Genomic DNA, 19,983 nt, shown 5'->3' with positions numbered 1-19,983 from the left:
CGTGATGACCTGATGGGCAACCTTCAGCCTGAGGGGCAGGCCCAGAAGTCAGACATTTAATTCTATTTTTTCTCCTTCGCTTTCACGCTCAGATGGATGGAGTGGAACCCCGGCTTCCCCTTGAGTATTGATGCCAAATGCCACAAGGATTTACCCCGAGATATCCAGTTCGATAGTGAGAAGGGCGTGGACTTCGTTCTGAACTACTCCAAAGCGTAAGTGTGTGAGAGCTTGAGCAGCTGGGGCCGGAGGCGGGACTCTCACTCCTCCCCTCGTGGGGGTCTTGGGCTGAGGGAGCAGCTCTGCTGAGCAACTCCTCCCAAATCACTTGATTCCATCTTGGTCATAGCATGGATCCTGAATGTGCAATCACAGGGGAACCTGTATCTAAACAAAGTTACAGAACATAGGGCTCCAGACACCAAACAGAGCTGTTTTCAGCCCAGAGTGGAGGTCTTTACTTGGGGGTGCCTCATCTCCCCTCGGGCCGGTTCCAGGGTAGACCAGATGTAAGCTGTGCCCTAAGTGGTAGGGTCCTGCGGTAATAGCAGCCAGCATGCCTGTGCCGGTGGCTCACCTGCATCTCTGTTCATCTTTCACTGCAGCCCCATGTGGTGGGCACAGTTCTTAACCCCATTCTGCAGTTGAAGAATCTGCAGAAGAAGGAAGTCAGATATTTGCCTGATAGCTCCTGCTAATAAATGGCAGAGACCTGACTTCTGTGCTCCTTCTTGGTGGCTGAATTACTGATGGTTTTCAAAGACTCCTTGGGTGCTTGTTACCAACATGGAGCCCCAGGCCCGCCCCGGGGCTAGCAGAGGGGTCTTTGAATCAGTACACTGACACTTTAGGGAATTCTCCCAGTCATGCAAATCTGGAAAACCCTAAATCCATGGACGTGCTACCTGACCAAGCCTTGGACTGCCCTGAGGAGCTTCAGCACCTCCTGGTGCCGGCCACTCCCTACCGCTAGGGTGAGAGTTTCCCCAAGTGGGCCCTAGCCGTGGATTGGCATAACCAGGAGGCAGACAGGTTGAGAAGTACTCATTCAGTTAGCTTCTGTGGCAACGTTTGCTTAGTTGCAAAGCTTCTCCCCTCAAGAAGTTGCTTCATTTGGTCGAGCTTCTGAACTTCTGTAAAGAAGAGGTGGGAGGCCACACCCCCAGGTCTTCTTCCTTGGGACATTTAAGAAAAACCCTACACAGACACACACACAGCCTGAGAAGCAAACTCTGCAGGGAATCCCCCTTATATCAGAGAGATCCAGAGACCCAGTTTATCTGTCTTCCTGAGGCTGCGTCTCTGGGAGGAAGAAAGTAACAAGGGCCTGACACTTACCAAGCCCCTACTCAGTGCCAGGCTGTGGGTATGTAGAATTTCTCCGTAGAATTGTCTGTTTTAACCGTCATGGCAATGCTGGGTGGAGGGGGGGGGAATCTATTAATCTATTAAAATTATAACAAATGTTATCTCATCTCTAAGTACCCCTTACAAGCAAGAGGTCACCTTTTCTAGAGCCTGGAAAGCAGTGGCCATTTCAGATTCTAGCTGCATCATCTTGGTAGAGGTTTTTAAGTTTCCTGGCTTAAAAGTTCCCTGACTATAAAGGAAGGCCGATGCTGCCTGACTGCTAGAATTGTTGTGAGATTGAAATGAAGTCATGTAGGCACTGCTGCTGTGGGGAGGTCTAGCACCCTGTAGGGGTGTGGCCTCTAGTAGCTCCGTTCTGGGTGATTGGGGGGGACCTCCTTCTCCTTCCTGAGTCCAAGGAAGGAGACTGGCCAGGGAGCTGCCACCTGAGGCTCTGTCACTGCCTGTTTGCTGGCTCCTCTGGGCTTCCTCCACCCCCGTGGAAGCTGGCCCAGAGCAGGCTATCTGCTGCTCATCCTTTGACAAACGTTTATTGGGCTCCTGCGAGTGGGGACCTGAGATGAATCAAAAGCAGTCCAAAAAGCTCACAGTCTATTGAAGACCGAGCTGTGGACGGATCATCACAATGGCATCTGATGGATATTCCTTAGGAAAGGAGCACTCGGGAAGCGGGAGGCAGGGAGGAAGCTCTGAGGAAGCAGCATCAGGAGAGAGCTTTCTAAGAGGGAAGCCCAACCTGGGTCTTGAAGGATGTATAGGAGTTCACTGGGCTGATTGGAGGAGTGGAGGGGTGGCATTCAGGGCAGTGAGAACTCCATGATCCATGAGGACTGGAGTTGGGGGGCCTGTGTAGGGAAGTGGGACTGAGGCTGCCAATGCAGGGAATGGGGCAAGGATCCCAGCCTTTACTGGGATGAGACTGCTGGACCATGAGGGTTTGAAGCACGGATGAGGTCCATGGGGGTCAGCATTTTAGTGTCAAGGAAAGAGAAGTTGACTGTCAGATGCTTCAGGGAGATCAGGGGAGTTTAGAGCTGACTCTGTGGATACAGTGACTAGGATATGACACCCAGTGTCATGGAGGAGAGCACTCAGGGGCAGCAGATGAGAGGAAGCAAAGAGGAACCAATACGTACAGATTCCTTGGTGAACTGAGTGTGAAGGAAGAAAGGGATGAGTGAATTAAACAGCAGGACCCCAGGAAGGAGAGGGCAGGAGGGAGGGGGCAAGTACTGTGCTGTAGCTTGGATTGTGAACTTACCCACTGGTCCCCCCAGAACACCATAGCTTAAGGCTACAGACTTTAATATTAACATTAACAGTAAGTGATAATCGGGGTGCTAGTCACTAATATTTGTTGAACTCATTTTACATACCAGTGCTTTTTATATATCATGTCAGCCCTGTGAGGCAGGGACAATCGTTATACCCATTTCATGGATGAGGACACTGGGGCACAGAAGGTTAAGGATTTGTCTGAGACCACACTTCAGGGAAGAGATGGGGCTAGGATCTTCAGCCAGGCTGTAGTGACCTGCATCCATCTCAACTGTCCTCTTTAGCCTTGGCCTGGGCTTGCATATGGACTCCAGCCCCACTCAGGATTCTTGTGTCCAGACCCCAGCAGTGGAGCTGGGGCTCCAAGACCCTCTGGTCCATCCCCTCAGTGGTCTGAAGGGGAAAAGGTGTCCACCCTGCACATGGCAGCCCTACTGCCCTGAAGGTCCCTGATCTGACCTGACCTGGGGCCTGGCCGGCCTCCCTACAGCTCCCTCCATGAGGCGCCACTCCGTCCTTCCGGCGTTTACTATAGGAAACAGACTCAGGGAGATCTTCAGGGCCCTTCCCTCTTGAACATCCGCCTCTGGACAGCTCGGTTTCCGCGTCACTTCTGGGTAACTGGCAAGTTTCCTCGAAGCCACCTGCTCTGCCTGGAACGGGGCTGGCCCTGTCCAGTAAGCTTGGCCCCCCCACCCCCAAAGAGCAAAACCATGAAATGGGAAATGGAGAAGCTGTTCAAAGAAGGAAAGGGGTGGAGGGGGCGGAGGAAGCGGGAGCTCCCGCCTCTGCCAGCGCAGGCCCCACAGCTGGTGCCCAGCCCAGGCCAGGAGGCGGCTCCATGTGAGTTCCCGCCTGGCTGTGTCTATATCTGGTTCTGTTTTTACCTGGCTGTGCCATTACCTGTCCTTGCTGTCACCTGGCTGTGTGACCTCAGACGAGCCAGGTGCCCTCTCTGGCCACGGGTTCTGCTTTGTGTGATAACACGTCTTTTTATGTAGCAATATTTTGCCTCTAGATGACTTGCAAATAGTTTTCCTCCTAACTCCTCTTTTTCCTGGATCTCTGGCTTCCTCTGGGTAGTCCTACCACACCCCACCCTGTGTTCGGTGCCAACCTTCTGTTTAAAGGTCAAAGAGACCAGCTAGGGAGACCCGTGACCCACGTGGGGCTGTGACACCCTCCCAGTCCCCCACAAAGTGCCCTCTTTCCAGGGCAGTGTGGTGCTGGGCCATCCTCCGGGCAGGGAGGATTGTACAGGCCTGGGAAGGCCTCTCCGCACCCAGACACCAGAGATCATTAGAGATTTAGTCCTCCACCTTCACAAGGATTCCTGTCCCAGGGAGCTCAGTTAACAAAGGAGGTTGGAGGAGGAGGGCTGGGTGCTGGGTGAGGAAGGAGGAACGTGGCTGGTAGAAGCTTAGCTGGGGGCATTCCTGGAGGCCTGCCTGGCAGTGGTGAGACTGCAACAAGCACGTGAGTAAAGCAAGTGTGTGGGTAAAAGCTCCCCCTTCCCCATGAAGGGCTGGGATCAAATTGCTGATGACGATAGACAGAACGAAACCACGGTTCTTCTCAGGCTCTGAGGCACCGAGCACCTACTGTGTGCAGCCACCACAACCCAGGCTGTGCTGTAGCACATTCCAGGCCTCACAGTGTATCCACCTTCCGTAGGCAGCTGATTCCTCTAACTCGCTGAGGTCATTGGCCTCATGGCCCCAGGACCTGCCCTCAAGCAGAGTGGGCTCCCAGGTCTCCAGGTAGCCAGGACCAACAAGAAAAGTATTTGCTAAATCGAGGCAGGACCCAAACAGGAGTCTTCAGGCAGGTGTGTCCTTTTCTGCCTGTGACCTTTGCTGTGACCGGCAGGGCCAGGAGGGGCCCCAGTCTGCTGAGTCCCCATCTTTAGTCACTGGGACTTGCTGCCCTCCTGCATGTTCACGGGTGTCCCCCCGACGATGCTATTCAGAGCCCTCTGTGCCCGTCAGCCAGGTTCACTCCAGACAAAACACCCAAACCTCAGTCCTTGGAAGGCATGAGGAGGCTCCAGGATTCCCAGACCTTTGTGGACACACTCAGTCCCCGCCAGCCCACTGCCCCAGGAGTAAATGCAAGGATGGGGCTGGGGCCTCTCCGTAAGGGCTGCTTTCGGGGGGAGGCACCCTTGGGGAAGATGGGTGGGCAGGACAGGCAGCCCACTGGAGGAGCACCGGCAAGGTCCCCCACCCCAGGCCCTGACTATGCTGTGACCATACACCCTGAGCCCACTGTTGCCCGGAGCCCAGGCCCAACGGAGCAATGCAGACCCACCTTCACCCTCCTGGTGCTTGGGCAGTAGGCAGGTTTTCATGTGAATGTGTTTGTACTTAACCTGCCATCAGCAATGTAGAAGTAACATCACAGGCCTGTGGGGAAGGGGAGGCTTCATGAGGTCAGAGGAGAAGCGGGGTTCACTAGGCAAGCCCACCAGAGACATTCACCCCATATGCTCAGGAGGAGGAGAAAGAGGGGCACACGACATTCCAAATGGGGAGACCATGCTTGCCAACACCACCAAGTCAGGATAAAAGAGACAGAGCTGGTGGGGAGGCCTGAACCCTGGAAGACTGGATGGCAGGCAGGAAACGGGGTGACTGCTCGTCACTCTCAGCTGTGCATGTGCCAGAGAGGGAAAATGAAGCAGAGGCTGCCACCATGAGCACTGGCCAGAGTTCCCACACCTCCGTCCTGCACCTTGCCTAGGTTATGTAGGAAAGCCTGGGATACCCCTTCCTGCCTTCCCCACCTTTCCCAGACCCATCGCACACCTGCCCCCTCCAGGAAGCCCCCCGGGTTGCTCAGGCCACTCGGATCTCTCTCCTTGTTGCCTGCAGCCGGCCTTTTGAATTTAGTAAGTTCCTATCCTGGGTTACTTTGCTTTCCTGTGTAATGAATATTTGGAAGCTGTGTCCTCCTCAGCACCAGGCAAAGAGCCAGAGTTAGGGAGACAGTAAAGGATGGCTAAACTCTACTGAACTGCTCATCCTACCAAATCCAGGAGACTCAGGAGAGCAGCTGCAGAGGAAATAATAGTGCTCTGTCCCTGGAAGCTTCCACTGATTGGGGGAAGCAGCAGTTTGATGACTGAATGAAGGCATGAGCACTGTAGACTGTTGTTGAGGGCAGGCCACTGGGCTCTTTCTTAGGGGAGTGCAGAAGGAAGCACGTGGACATGGGTGCCAGTTTCATCCTGCTTTCCACAAGGCCAATCAGCTGCCCCTTGGAGCTGTCCTGGGTTCAAAGCCCCTAAAGGCCCCATGAGACCTGGGTGCAAAGGGACCTGGCAGGGGGAGGCGAGGCCAGAGCGTGTGCAAGGGGGCCACCATGTCTCGATCTGCAGGATGGAGAACCTGTTCATCAACCGCTTTATGCACATGTTCCAGTCGTCCTGGAGCGACTTCGCCGACTTTGAGAAAATCTTTGTCAGGATCAGCAACACTATTTCTGGTGAGTGTGTTTTGGGGCACTCTCGTGGTGCTGGGGGAGCCTTGCCTGGGCATGGGAAAGGGCTGACCCACCTGCTCCAGTCCAGGCCCTCCCTGTCCCCTAGGCTGGCACCGCCTGCACCCACACAGCGCCCTCTTCTGGGGACCACTCCCCTGGCCAGAGGTTTCTACTCCTTGGATGTTCAAGGCTGAGCACCCTCAACCTCATTCCACCATCAGAAGTCCTGAAAATATCAGACTTTTTTCTTTACATAAATCAATCATTTTTTATGCTTCTTAACAAAGAAAAGGCTGGAGTTAGAGTGGTTTTTTAAGCATTTACATGAAAGCAACAATGGGTTCCTTTGGACTAGGATGTGTTTGGTAGAGCAGTAGCATCGTATACCTGCCAGGAATGGCATAGGACGGACCATGCAGCAACAGAAAAGTTAGGAGACAGTAAGGAAGCAAGCACAGGGAACAGCTGCCTTCACCAACTCATCCCCAGGCTGTCCCCCTGCTCCCCTCCTTCTCCCGCATCCCGGGCCCCCCTCCTTCCTGGGCACAGGACCTGGGTTCTTTTTCTCTCTGTAGGTACAGCGTTGCACAGCAGATCTCTAGAACTTATTCATCTTGCTTGATTGAAACTTCATGCTCATGGATTACTAACTCCCCCACTCCCTCTTAACCACCACCAGGCTATGCTGCTTTTTGTATTGATGTTTTCAAGATTTTTTTTTTAATGTGGACCATTTAAAAAGTCTTTATTGACTATTTTGCATTATTGTTTCTGTTTTATGTTTTGGTTATTTGGCCACAAGGCATATGGGAATCTTAGCTCCCCGACCAGGGATTGAACTCACAACCCCTGCACTGGAAGGCAAAGTCTTAACCACTGGACTGCCAGGGAAGTCCCCTTTGATTCTATGAGTTTGACTAATTTTGATTTTTCCTGTAAGTAGAATCATGCAGTATTTGTCCTTCTGAGACTGGCTTTTTTCATTGAGCATAATGTCCTCCAGATTCATCTATGCTGTCATATACTGCACATATACTTCTTTTTTAAGGCTGAATAGTATTCCATTGACTGTATACACCACATTTTCTTCATCTGTCTGTAGATGAGCATTTACATGGTTGCCACATATTGGCTGTTACAGATTGTGCTGGAATGAACACCAGGATACAGATACCTCTTCAAGATCCTGATTTCAATTCTTTGGGACGAAGACCCAGAATTGGGATTGCTGGATCACGTGGTCATTCTATTTTGAACCTTTTGAGGAAGCTCCACACTGTTCTTCATGACAGTTGTGCATCCTGCCTTCCCACCAACTATGCACAAGGGCTCCAGCTCCTCCACAGCCTCACCAATACTTGCCTTTAAAAAAAAAAAATAATAGCGTCCTCACAGGTGTGAGGTGGTATCTCATGGTGGTTTTGATTTGCATTTTGCTGATGATTAGTAATGTTGAGCATTTTGTCATATGCCTGCTGGCTATCTCTATGCCTTATTCAGAGAAATGTCTGTTCAGATCCTTTGCCCCTTTTCAATTGGGTTATTGGTGTTTTTGCTGTTGAGTTGTAGGAATTCCTTATATGTTTTGAAAATTAACCTCTATCAGATATATGGTTTGCAAACATTTTCTCCTGTTGTGTAGGTTGTCTTTTCACTCTTGATTGTTTCCTTTACTGTGCAGAAGCTTTTTAATTTGATGCAGTCCCATTTGTCTATTTTTATTCCTTCTGGCTAAGGAGCTAGCTCCTTAGCCTAAAGGCTAGCTCAGGGAGGATGGGGTGGTGCCCTGGCCTGACTGAGTGGTCAAGCAGTTTGGCATGGTGGGCTGTGCAGTGAATGCCTGGGAGAGGGTACCAGCAGGGACTCTGGCCCTCGGTCTGCATCAGGACGACCTCAGCCCGGCTCAGAGCTCAGGCTGAGCTGCAGTTCTCTCTCTGCAGAGCGGGTCATGAATCACTGGCAGGAAGACCTCATGTTCGGCTACCAGTTCCTGAACGGCTGCAACCCTGTGATGATCCAGCGCTGTCTGAAGCTGCCAGACAATCTGCCGGTGACCACAGAGATGGTGGAGTGCAGCCTGGAGCGGCAGCTCACCCTGGAGCAGGAGGTTGAGGTAGGACCTGGTCGGCTGGAGACAGTGGCCCGGGCCAGAGGCAGCTCAGGTGGCCGGGTCACACTCAGTCAGGCAGAAACCACGTCCTGCAGGCCCATGCTTGCTGGCCTCCAGGCCACTATCTCCAGGCTCTGGTTGATGGTCAGATTGGCTGCCTTTGGTGAAGTGGCCTCTTCCTTTTCCTGAGCATTTATGAAAACAGTCTTGTCCAACGTAAGTGAGGGAATTGAGAGTAACATTTCTCCATGATGCTCAGGTCTGAGAGCATAAGATCAATGTTTTCAGTATCAATATCACAATTAAAAGAGCTCCCTCTAAAAAATAAATAAATAAATAAAAGAGCTCCCTGTAACAAAGGACCAGTTATGGGTCAAGTATTCTGAGAGATGCTTTACATGCAGAACCATCCATTGTTACCCACCTTGCAAAGGTAAAGAAACTGGAGAAAAAGCTAATCTTACATCAGGACAAAACAAAACAAAAACAAAAGGAGAAAACTGATGGAACTCTGACTTTTTAATTAGAAGTGTTGGTCTTCTGCTCCTGTCCTCACCCTCTTCCCACCCCTCTTCTTGGCCCTCATCTGCAGGGTCAGCTGTCTCCAGTTCCAAGACTCGTCTAGTTTTGAGACAGAAAGGGTTCAAATCTCCTCCTCTGGAGGGACTTGATGTCAGCCACCTCCACGCCGGGAGCTTGAGGCTCTGGGAATGGCCTTTAGTCTCTCGTCAGCTGGCCCCTTCCCACTAGAGCCAGGATGAGCAGGCCTCCTGCCAGCGGCCCCTCAGGTGTCTAGGGGGCCTCCTACTGTTTCTAGGCACCCCATGTTGCTTGCTCGGCTCATCTTAGGAGGCTGGCAAGAGAGGGATGGTCAGTGCCATTTGAAGATAGACCTCCTAGCCCTCACACCCTGCCCACCTGACTCCAGAGGGCCGCCTGCCCAGGTAAGGTCCCCAGGCAGGGCTCCTGCCTAGTCACATGGACAGGTGACAACACATACCTCCACGCAGATAGGCATACACAGCAGTGCTTCTCTGTAGACTTAATTGCTGGACATGGTAACATTGATTCAGTGATATTGATTTCAAGCTTCAAGTCAGAGAATCACTGAACCCTGAAAGTCAGAGAATCCTAGAACTGGAAGGGACTGAGCAGCCACCCACGTACCCAGCCACCCTAGCAGGGGGATCAGCCTCCACTTAGGAGTCCTTGCCACCACAGTGGTCACCTTTCCTTTGAGTAATGGTCTTGGTGCTCAGCTGTGGTTTCAAGGGTGAAGCAGTAATCCAATAGCCACCATTGACTGGATCCTTAGACATGCACCACCCATCTCTTATGCATACATGGCTCCATCCCCCATCTCTTACGCATACATAGCTTCATCCCCTGCAATGTAGTTCTCAATCCCCACAGTCTTTTCTGCTACCTCTCTTTGGCAGCATCTTATGAGCTACAGAGATCATAGATTTGTGGCCAACTAAAACTCCAAATTGTTTTTCTCATCTTTACCTATGCAATTATTTTTTTGCAATATGAATAGGTAAATTCTACCCCTGTTGTTCTTTTTGAGTCATTGTCACAACTCTTCAAGAGTGTCTTAGTTCTTAGACTTTATATTAGGATTCTGTGGTTTCAAGTTAAAACCAATTTAATCTAAGAAATGCCTTGGTTGGGGCAACAGCATAAAGCAGACTGAACTAGCTGGGTCTAAGATTCAGATACTCCATTAGCATCATTTCTCCAGTTATCAATTTTCTGCTGCTGTTGGAATTATTTTTTTTCTTAGGGTGTCCTTATGTGTAGATAAATATGACCACTAAGAGCTTCAGACTTACCTTCCATCCTTTTAGCAAACACTGCTGAATCCCAGGAAAAAAAAAAAAAAGTCCCTATTTCCCAACACTTTCAGCAAATGTCATGGGTCCAGTTTGAGTTGTGAGACAATTCCCTGAGTGACTACTGGCTGTAGCCAGTCACTACAGCCAGGAGAATGGAGAATGCTGGCCAAAAGGAGAGGACAGAGACACCAGATAAGCGAGACCACCTGTATCTTCTACAGAACCTAGAATATCAGAACTGAGAGATACAGTTGGCTCCTCACTTCCCAGAAGGATGAAATCACAGCCCAGAGAAAGGAGGTGGCCTGGAATGACAGAGAAATTCCCTATAGGCAGCCCCAAATCCCAGGCCTCCTGGTTCCCAGGGTCTCCCTTTAGTCTGTCATTCATCAAGTTAAATAATTTGGTCTGCTCAAGAGTTGATTGGCAGCCATTTATTCTGCATAGTGGTCACTGATGGCCACTCTGCTCTGAAAGTCCATTTGTCCAGCGCATCTCAGAAGCCCAACCAGCCCCGTGACCCACCAGGCCTGGGTGTCTCCAGTTTCTGGCCAAGGTGTCCTGAGGGACCATCACATACTCTCCTGGAAGCAGCCTATCCCCACCTTCCCCCTGCCCTGACTGGCCAAGGGCACCCTTACCTCTTTCCCACACCCCGTCCCCTTCCTGCCCCAAGTGCCACTCAGGCGGATGCTCAGAGCTCATCACTGGTGTCCGACAACTGCAGTGTCCTGCAGCTGGTGTTCTTGAGGCCTGTGAGCTGTGGTCACCTGGCGCCCTCTGCTGGCAGACATATGGACATGCAGCTGACTTGAGCACCTCTTAACAGGTCTCTATCTACCACATCTACCCTGACCCCCTTCCCCAACCGGATCGCAACCCCTGCCTCCATTTCTAGCTTAAAACACAAGAAGCACCATTTGTCCTCCACCCAGACTCTTCCAGCTCTGGCCTGAGCAGGCCCCGGCCCTGCAAAAGGAGCCCTCACGACGCTCAGGTTAGGCTCCATCTTGGTAGCTCAGATGGTAGAGAATCTGCCTGCAATGGAGGAGACTCCAGGTTCCATCCCTGGATCCGGAAAATCCCCTGGAGAAGGGAATGGCTACCTACTCCAGTATTCTTGGAGAAGGCAACGGAAACCCACTCTAGTATTCTTGCCTGGAAAATCCCATGGACAGAGGAGCCTGGTAGGCTGCAGTCCATGGGGTCGGGAAGAGTCGGACACGACTGAACAACTTCACTTTCACTTTTAACTTTCATGCACTGGAGAAGGAAATGACAACCCACTCCAGTGTTCTTGCCTGGAGAATCCCAGGGGCGGCAGAGCATGGTGGGCTGCCGTCTATGGGGTCGCACAGAGTCAGACACGACTGAAGCGACTTAGCAGCAGCAGCAGCCAGTATTCTTGCCTGGAGAATTCCATGGACAGAGGAGCCTGGAAGGCTACAGTCCATGGGGTCACAGAGTCACACATGACTGAGTGACTAACACACGCAGGGGACTCAAGTGTAAACTGGGGTGGGCAACTTGCTACCTTCCCCACATGCATTTTTGTTTTATATTGAAGTGTGATATCTACAGGAATCAAGAGTGGCAGCAAGCTCAATGATGGCTTGGTAGCACCAAGTTACCCAGCCATGCCAGAACCTCACACCAGGACACAGAACACACACCACCCCTGTAGACCCCACCCCCACCCTTGTAGACCTCCTTACCTCTGAAGACCCTCCCTTAAAACCTCAGGGTCCCCCAGCCCTGACTACCCCCTCTTGACACGGTGGACACCTGCTTTTGAACATCAGAAGCTCCCTCCTGCCACCTTTCCATCTCTCCTCCCAAGGGTAACATTTGTCCTGACTCTGACACGGTGGACACCTGCTTTTCAACATCAGAAGCTCCCTCCTGCCACCTTTCCATCTCTCCTCCCAAGGGTAACATTTGTCCTGACTCTGACACCCAGCTTTGAACTCTTATAAGTGGAATCCTGCAGCATCACTCTTGGCATTTGACTTCTCTCATTTATTTCATCTAAATTCTGTCTTCTTTCTTTACTGTCACTCTGGGTGGTCTTTCATGAGACTCAACATCTTTCATGAGGCTCAGGCAGACTGCAGGTACAGCAAGTGTGTTAGGAGCCCCTGCATTTCTTCACCTTGCTGAGCCCCACCATAGCCTATGAAAACTGCTGTCAATCAGCCTTGGAGTCAGAGGACTCCAAGAACTCTAAGCTCTGAACTCCACTATGTTGACTGGACCTCCTATCCCTCCCACTGTGCCCAATTCCTGGGTCTGTCTCAGACTGAACCTGATTTGGATGTATTTCCTCTTACCTCCTGCAGCAAGGGAACATCTTCATTGTGGACTTTAAGCTGTTGGATGGCATCGATGCCAACAAAACAGACCCCTGCACTCTGCAGTTCCTGGCTGCGCCCATCTGCTTGCTGTACAAGAATCTGGCCAATAAGATTGTCCCCATTGCCATCCAGGTAGGCGGCCCAGCCCGGTTCTCATCCTGGGCGGCTTCATCCTCAGTAGCCAGGGCTCAGGGAGGATTTCCTGGGTGGATCCAACAAACCTCCAGGAGGGAAAGGCAGCAGCCCTGCCTGGAATCTCCTGCTTAAGGCTTTGCCAGGGGGACAGGACAAACAAGAACATAGGGCTTCCTGCCAGTCGTGGGGAGGGCTGACCATAGTGGGCAGAAAGGGCTCCACTCCACGAGATACCCTTGAACACTTCCTGGCTCTGGGGAGGACCTTCCCTGGGATGGTATGGGCTCCCCACCGCAGCATTCTGACCAGCCCTAAATCAAAACACCAGTAGGACATAGAAAACCCTAAAGATAGTATCAGGAAACTACTAGAGCTAATCAGTGAATTTAGCAAAGTTGCAGGATACAAAATCAATACACAGAAATCACTTGCATTTCTATATACCAACAATGAAAAATCAGAAAGAACAATTAAGGAATCAATCCCATTCACCACTGCAAGAAAAAGAATTAAATATCTAGGAACAAACTTACCTAAGGAGACAAAAGAACTGTACACAGAAAATTATAAGACACTAATGAAAAAAATCAAAGATGACATAAACAGATGGAGAGATATTCCACGTTCCTTGGTAGGAAGAATCAATATTGTGAAAATGACTATACTACCAAATGCAATCTACAGATTTAATGCAATCTCTATCAAATTACCAATGGCATTTTTCACAAAACTAGAACAAAAAATTTCACAATTCATATGGAAACACAAAAGACCCTGAATAGCCAAAGCAGTCTTGAGAAAGAAGAATGGAGCTGGAGGAATCAACCTTCCTGACTTCAGATTATACTACAAAGCTACAATCATTAAGGCAGTATGGTACTGGCACAAAGACAGAACTCTGGACCAATGGAACAAGATAGAAAGCCCAGAAATAAACCCATGCACCTATGGGTACCTTATTTTTGACAAAGGAGGCAAGAATATACAATGGGGCAAAGATAGCCTCTTCAATAAATGGTGCTGGGAAAACTGGACAGCTACATGTAAAAGAATGAAACTAGAACACTTCCTAACACCATACACAAAGATAAACTCAAAATGGATTAAAGATCTAAATGTAAGACCAGAAACTATAAAAGTTTTAGAGGAAAACATAGGCAGAACACTCAATGACATAAATCAAAGCAAGATCCTCTATGACCCGCCTCCTAGAGTAATGGAAATAAAAACAAAAGTAAACAATTGGGACCTGATTAAACTTAAAAGCTTTTACACAGCAAAGGAAACTGTAAGCAAGGTGAAAAGACAACCCTCAAGAATGGGAGAAAATAATAGCAAATGAAACAACTGACAAAGATTAATTTCCAACATATACAAGCAGCTCATATACAACTCAGAAAAACAAACAACCCAATCAAAAAGTGGGGAAAAGACCTAAACAAACATTTCTCCAAAGAAGACACACAGATGCCTAATAAACACATGAAAAGATGCTCAACATTGCTCATTATTAGAGAAATGCAAATCAAAACTATGAGGTATCACCTCACACTGGTCAGAATGGCCCTCATCAAAAAGACTACAAACAATAAATGCTGGAAAGGGTGTAGAGAAAAGGGAATGCTCTTGCACTGTTGGTGGGAATGTAAATTGATACAGCCACTATGGAAGATGGTGTGGAGATTCCTTAAAATCTAGGAATAAAACCACCATATGACCCAGCAATCCCACTCCTAGGCATATACCCTGAGGAAACCAAAATTGAAAGAGACACAAGTATCCCATTGTTCATTGCAGGACTATTTACAATAGTTAGAATATGGAAGCAACCTAGATGTCCATCGACAGATGAATGGATTAAGAAGTTGTGGTACATATACACAATGGAATATTACTCAGCCATAAAAAAGGAATGCATTTGAGTCAGTTCTAATGAGGTGGATGAACCTAGAACCTATTATACAGAGTGAAGTGAGTCAGAAAGAGAAAGATAAATACCATATTCTAATACATATACGGAATCTAGAAAAATGGTACTGAAGAACTTAATTACAGGGGCAACAATGGAGAAACAGACATAGAGAATACACTTATGGACTTGGGGAGAGGGGAGGAGGGGTGACATGTATGGGAGGAGTAACATGGAAACTCACATTACCATATGCAAAATAGACAGTCAACGGGGATTTGCTGTGTGGCTCAGGAAGCTCAAACAGGGCTCTGTATCAACCTGGAGGGGTGGGATGGGGAGGGAGACGGGAGGGAGGTTCAAGAGGGAGGGGGTACATGTATACCTGTGGCTGATTCATGCTGAGGTTTGACAGAAAAAATTCTGTAAAGCAATTGTCCTTCAATAAAAAAATAAATAAATTAAAAAAAAAAAAACACCAGTAGGGCCTGAGCAGGTGAAGCTGTGAGATGAGCTCGAAGCTGAGGTTGCCGAGGGAGGACCATGGAGGTCAGGAACCACTGCAGTCCTAAGATGCTCCCGGTTCTTGTCTCCACCGAGGATGATGGAGGAGGAGAGGGGTGCAGTTTGGAGGAGGGACAGGCGGGGCCAGAGCTTCCTCTCTCCCTGTTCCTGGCTGCATCTGCTTTCTCAGGGTATCACGCCACGGCAACAACTGTGAGAGATATTACACCAGCAGTAGGAAACCACGCCGAGGCCAGGACCTGGCGTGGATCTGTGAAGGAGCGAGGCTTCACAGGGCCCCCAGGGGGAAGGCAGACAGATCTCAGCAAACAGCACCCTGAGTCACTCATGAACCCGGCAGTGGGTGCCATGGGCATGGGCAGCTAGTGTTGCCAGATGTTAACCGCATGCCAAGATTATCCCAAGGGTTTGCCCACACAGTCCACAACCCCTTACTCTCAATTCTGAAATCTAAAACTCTTCGATTCTCAAAAAATTTGTAGCAGATTCATTGGCAGCAAAGCTTGCTCTGAACCAATGTGCATGCATTCTCCATCGCTCAGTCGTGTCTGAACCTTTGCAACTCTATGGACTAGCCCACCAGGCTCCTCTGTCCGTGGGGTTTTCCAGGCAAGAATACCGGAGTGGGTTGCCATTTCCTCCTCCAGGGGATCTTCCTGATAGAAGGGAATACTTAAGAGGCTTTCTCCCACTCAGTGTGAAAGGTGTGTTTCATGCAGAAATATTAGCATGATTGAGTGTAAAATATTGTGTTGGTGAAAACCCAGGGAGAGAAAGACAGGTGTCACATAATGATGTGTACATGCTGCTAAAAATCCTAAAAATCCTGGATTCTGAAACATTTGGCCATCAGGGTTTCAGACCAGAAAACCTGCCTTTATTTACATAATTGTCACTACAACCCTCGGAGTAGGCAGGCACTCCATCTGCTGATCATTTTAAGCAGATAAGGGAACCAAGGCATCAGGGCACACAGTCAGCGGCAGAACTGAGATGGGGCCAGGTCATCTGGCTCCAGAGTTTGTGTCCCCCTCCCCCACCCCCACCTCTAATCAATCAAGGGCAACAAGGGGATTCAGAAGCACCCAGACAGAGGCTGGGGAGCAGCAGCATTTAAGGGGAGAGCCGAGGAAGGAAAAATCAGGAGACCAGAAAGCAGCTGCAGAGAAGTGGGTGGGACCGGGAGGGAGGGACAGAGATGGGGAGCGGGTGGAAGACCACTGCCCACACCTTCTCACACCACAACATTCACCCCGTGTTGTCACCGTCACACCCTTTCATTCACTTCCCCTAGTAACTGCCAGGCGAATAGACCCTGTCCCCTTGTTAACAACAGTGAAGGTGGAGTTCATAAAGGCTAAGTTGTCCAGGGTCCTACAGGCAGTAAATGATGTAGCCGGGAGGAGAAATTGTTACAAACCCTGGGCCGCTACCCTCCTCCACGATCCTCTCATGATTCAAAGTCTCTGTTTAAGAAATCTGGATTCTCCTGGGATTTCCTGAGAGGCCCGACTCTCCTACGGTTAGATCTGGAGTGAAATATTGCAATGCCTTCTCTTTCTCCAACGTATCAGCTCAACCAGGTGCCGGGAGAAGAGAATCCCATTTTTCTCCCTTCGGATGCAAAGTATGACTGGCTCCTGGCCAAGATCTGGGTGCGCTCCAGTGACTTCCACGTTCACCAGACCATCACCCACCTTCTGCGTACACATCTGGTGTCTGAGGTGTTTGGCATCGCCATGTACCGCCAGCTGCCTGCCGTGCACCCCATTTTCAAGGTACAGCAAGTTCCTGCCTCACCCTGGGGGGAGAGGTATCAGATACGGGGGTAAAGGACAGAAGGAACAGAGGAGGGGCCCCGACATCCCCACAGGCCTGAGGCTAGGAGAGGCTGTAAGAGAGCCCTGGAGAGGCTGGGGAGGTGGGGAGGCACCCCCAGGAAGAAAGCAGCTCAGAGCCTGCTGGGTCCTGAGAACATGGGGCAGGGGCTGGTGCCTGGGCCTGCCCTGGATCTGGCTAGCCTTGGGGGAGGCAGCAGAGTCTGAAGAGACGAATGAGTTCAGTGCTGCTCTGTCTGATCCCAGGGGGCAGCCCCACATTCACTGCCCTTCTCTCTCCTGCATCCTGCAGACACTGACTGCTGGAGCAACTGCAGGCTTAAATTACCTCCATTTCCCCATCTGTAACACCGAGATCAGATAGTAGCCCTGCCCTCTAGGATCACTGTCAGGGTTGACATAGTGGACAAATTCGGAGAATTTCAAAGAGTGCCCAGCGCACAGTTGTGCTCTGTGCAAGTGTTGACGATGGTCATTTCATCATGATCATTCTTACTGAGCATCAGAGCGGCAGTCCCCAGGCTGCCATGCCAGCAGCTCTCAGCAGTGCAGGTCGACACGCCAGCTTCACTCCCTCCGTGAGCCCTGGCATCGCTCCTCCACAGTGCACTGGGGTGGGGTGGGGCTGGGGGTCCTGGGGACCCCGAAGAGGCGCAGACCGGGTCGGGAGCCCCTGCCCTGGCCACCTCTGAGGTCTGCCCCTGTCGCTGCACCAGCTCCTGGTGGCACACGTGCGGTTCACCATCGCCATCAACACCAAGGCCCGGGAGCAGCTCATCTGCGAGTACGGCCTCTTTGACAAGGTGAGGGCCCACCCCAGGGCCGGAAGAATCTCAGCGGCCCCCACCCGACCTGAGGCCCAGATTTCCTCTTCAGAGACCAGCCCCCTAGGCACCACCTGGGTGAAGGCCTGGGAAGGGTTAGAGGCTGGGTGCGCTCCGAGTGAAGTCTCCCATGTTCTCTGGTTGGGGTCCACCCCTTCCATCCACCCTCTCTTCCTCCTCACTTTGTCACCTCCTCCCATCCCTCCCTTCCCCTCCCCCTGACATGTGGGTGTAAACCCTGCCTGCCTGCCCTGCGGCCCACACTAGTTTCCTGCACCTCCCCACCCACTCTGCCCCCCATCACTCTGAGCACAGCCTCCCACCCTTCCTCCCTTCCAGGCTGTCGGAACTCCCAACCCACTCTTCCCTTCAGTGGGGCCTTGGGCCCCCACCCACCCATCACGCCCTCGCAGGCAGTACCCCTTGCTGTGACCCCTCTGGAGGCTTACTGGACCCTCCCACAGCCTTACCCCCAACCTTGCTCTTTCCCACCTCCAGTTAGTAAGCCAGCCAGACCATCCCAAGGGTTGAGTCGCCATTTGGGTGGAAAATGACAAAACTCATCTCAGGCCAGCTACAGCTGGAATGGGACCGTGTCATCTCACACACCGGGACATGTTCGGGCGCTTCAGCTCCTCGCTCCATGTTCCCTTGGACAACGCTGGCCCATGGCCTCCACCTCAACACCTGGTGAGGGGCCCAAAGCCCCCCAGGCGACCCCTGCCCTCTAGGATGCCTCATACACGGCCCAGGACTCAGTGTCCCCAGGGTACAAGCCCACTGGCTGGCACTCTTCCTCTCTTTAAACTGTGTGGGCCTTACTCTCTGAGACGGGCTCTGCAGACAGGCTTCCCCCAGTGGGAGGGGGACATCACAGTGAGCTCCAGGATTACATTCCCACACAGTGACATCATCTTCCATACAAATAGAAAGTACCAGGGAGCAACTCTGTTGGTTCTGCTTGGGTCAAACACCAACCGAGGACCAGTGTCTGGACCCAGCCCCCAAGTTCTCCTTGGAAGATTCTATGCCCTGAGCACTCAGCCATGTGTGTGCCTGCCTGCAAGCACGTGTACCAGCATCTCTGCAGCTGGGATGATGACCAGCAGCCCTCACTAGGCATGCAAGAGGCCCTCAGCAGAGTGGTGTGTGTCCTGGGGTCCAGTGTATGCCCCTGTCTTATGCTCAAAGATCAGGTCTCTGAGAGCAATGCGTGGCTCCAGGCAGCTCAGAACAAGCTCAGAACCTGTGCTCAGAACAAAGGCAGGTCTGGTCCAGGGGTTGCTCTGGCCTGGATTCCACACTCCCTGCTGTCCTCAACTGCACCACTTGGATGGGGAGCTCACCCCTCCCTCCTGCATCTCAGCCCTTCATATTTGGATCAGGACGAGGCTCCTCCCCATAACCTCCTCCTGGGGCTGCCCTGGGCATGCTCTGAGTTAAATGTCCCTCCCACTCCACCTCACTGGACATGGGCTTGCTCTGGTGGGCCTGGGCATCTCCCTGCCCTTTCACAGTTTCTCATGCTGAGCTCTGGCCCTGGAGGAACCGGCCTTGGCTCACAGCACTTCCTCCCCTCCTGCTCAAGGCCAATGCCACCGGGGGCGGTGGGCATGTGCAGATGGTGCAGAGGGCCATGCAGGACCTGACCTACACTTCCCTGTGCTTCCCTGAGGCCATCAAGGCCAGGGGCATGGACAACACGGAAGACATTCCCTACTACTTCTACCGGGACGACGGGCTCCTGGTGTGGGAGGCCATCAAGACGTGAGCTACAGGGCTGGGGGGTCAGCTCTGGGCAGCGGGAGCTGAGGGCCTGCAGGAGGAGTGGGCGGGGCTCTGACAGTCATGACTGGGATGCTGGCCTGCTGCCTCAGTGGGCCGGGAGGCCTGGCTCATTGTCAGGGCAGTGATGGGGAAACGGGGCTATGGCAGGTTGGACGGGGGTTGGGGAGAGGGTGACCTGAATCCAGACATCAAGAAGTGATGGGGTCACGGATGGAGCCAAGGGGCCAGTTCTGCAGACCCTGGCTGGTCACCCACTCTTGGCTGGGCCTCTCCCCCTGGGCCAGGTTCACGGCCGAGGTGGTGGACATCTACTACGAGAGCGACCAGGTGGTGGAGGAGGACCAGGAGCTACAGGACTTTGTGAAGGACGTTTATATGTACGGCATGCGGGGCAAGAAGGCCTCAGGTGGGGACCACTCTCCACCCCGCGGCCCTCTCTCTCTCCCCTGTACCACTGAATTGCTTTAGGTGATGCTGGCCGTTGGCCTCCATCTTCGCACCTGGGGCTGAGCCCACGGCTCCCAGGGGAC

At 51.6% G+C, this 19,983-nt stretch overlaps 1 protein-coding gene across 1 annotated transcript in view; it reads left to right on the top strand.

Annotated features, from left to right (window-relative positions):
* The window catches only part of ALOX5 (arachidonate 5-lipoxygenase), a 41,941-nt gene that overhangs the window by 18,929 nt on the left and 3,029 nt on the right, over positions 1-19,983 (top strand). Inside the window, exons 4-11 of the mRNA XM_061162041.1 lie at positions 93-215; positions 6,029-6,135; positions 8,073-8,245; positions 12,420-12,566; positions 16,578-16,781; positions 17,558-17,644; positions 19,254-19,432; positions 19,738-19,859. Of these exons, the coding sequence (XP_061018024.1) occupies positions 93-215; positions 6,029-6,135; positions 8,073-8,245; positions 12,420-12,566; positions 16,578-16,781; positions 17,558-17,644; positions 19,254-19,432; positions 19,738-19,859 (1,142 nt within the window). The remainder of the gene's footprint in view (positions 1-92; positions 216-6,028; positions 6,136-8,072; positions 8,246-12,419; positions 12,567-16,577; positions 16,782-17,557; positions 17,645-19,253; positions 19,433-19,737; positions 19,860-19,983) is intronic.

The sequence above is a fragment of the Dama dama genome, chromosome 15, assembly GCF_033118175.1.
Source record: "Dama dama isolate Ldn47 chromosome 15, ASM3311817v1, whole genome shotgun sequence".
In the NCBI taxonomy this organism is placed as follows: domain Eukaryota; kingdom Metazoa; phylum Chordata; class Mammalia; order Artiodactyla; family Cervidae; genus Dama; species Dama dama.
This window is presented reverse-complemented; position numbering and strand designations above follow the sequence as displayed.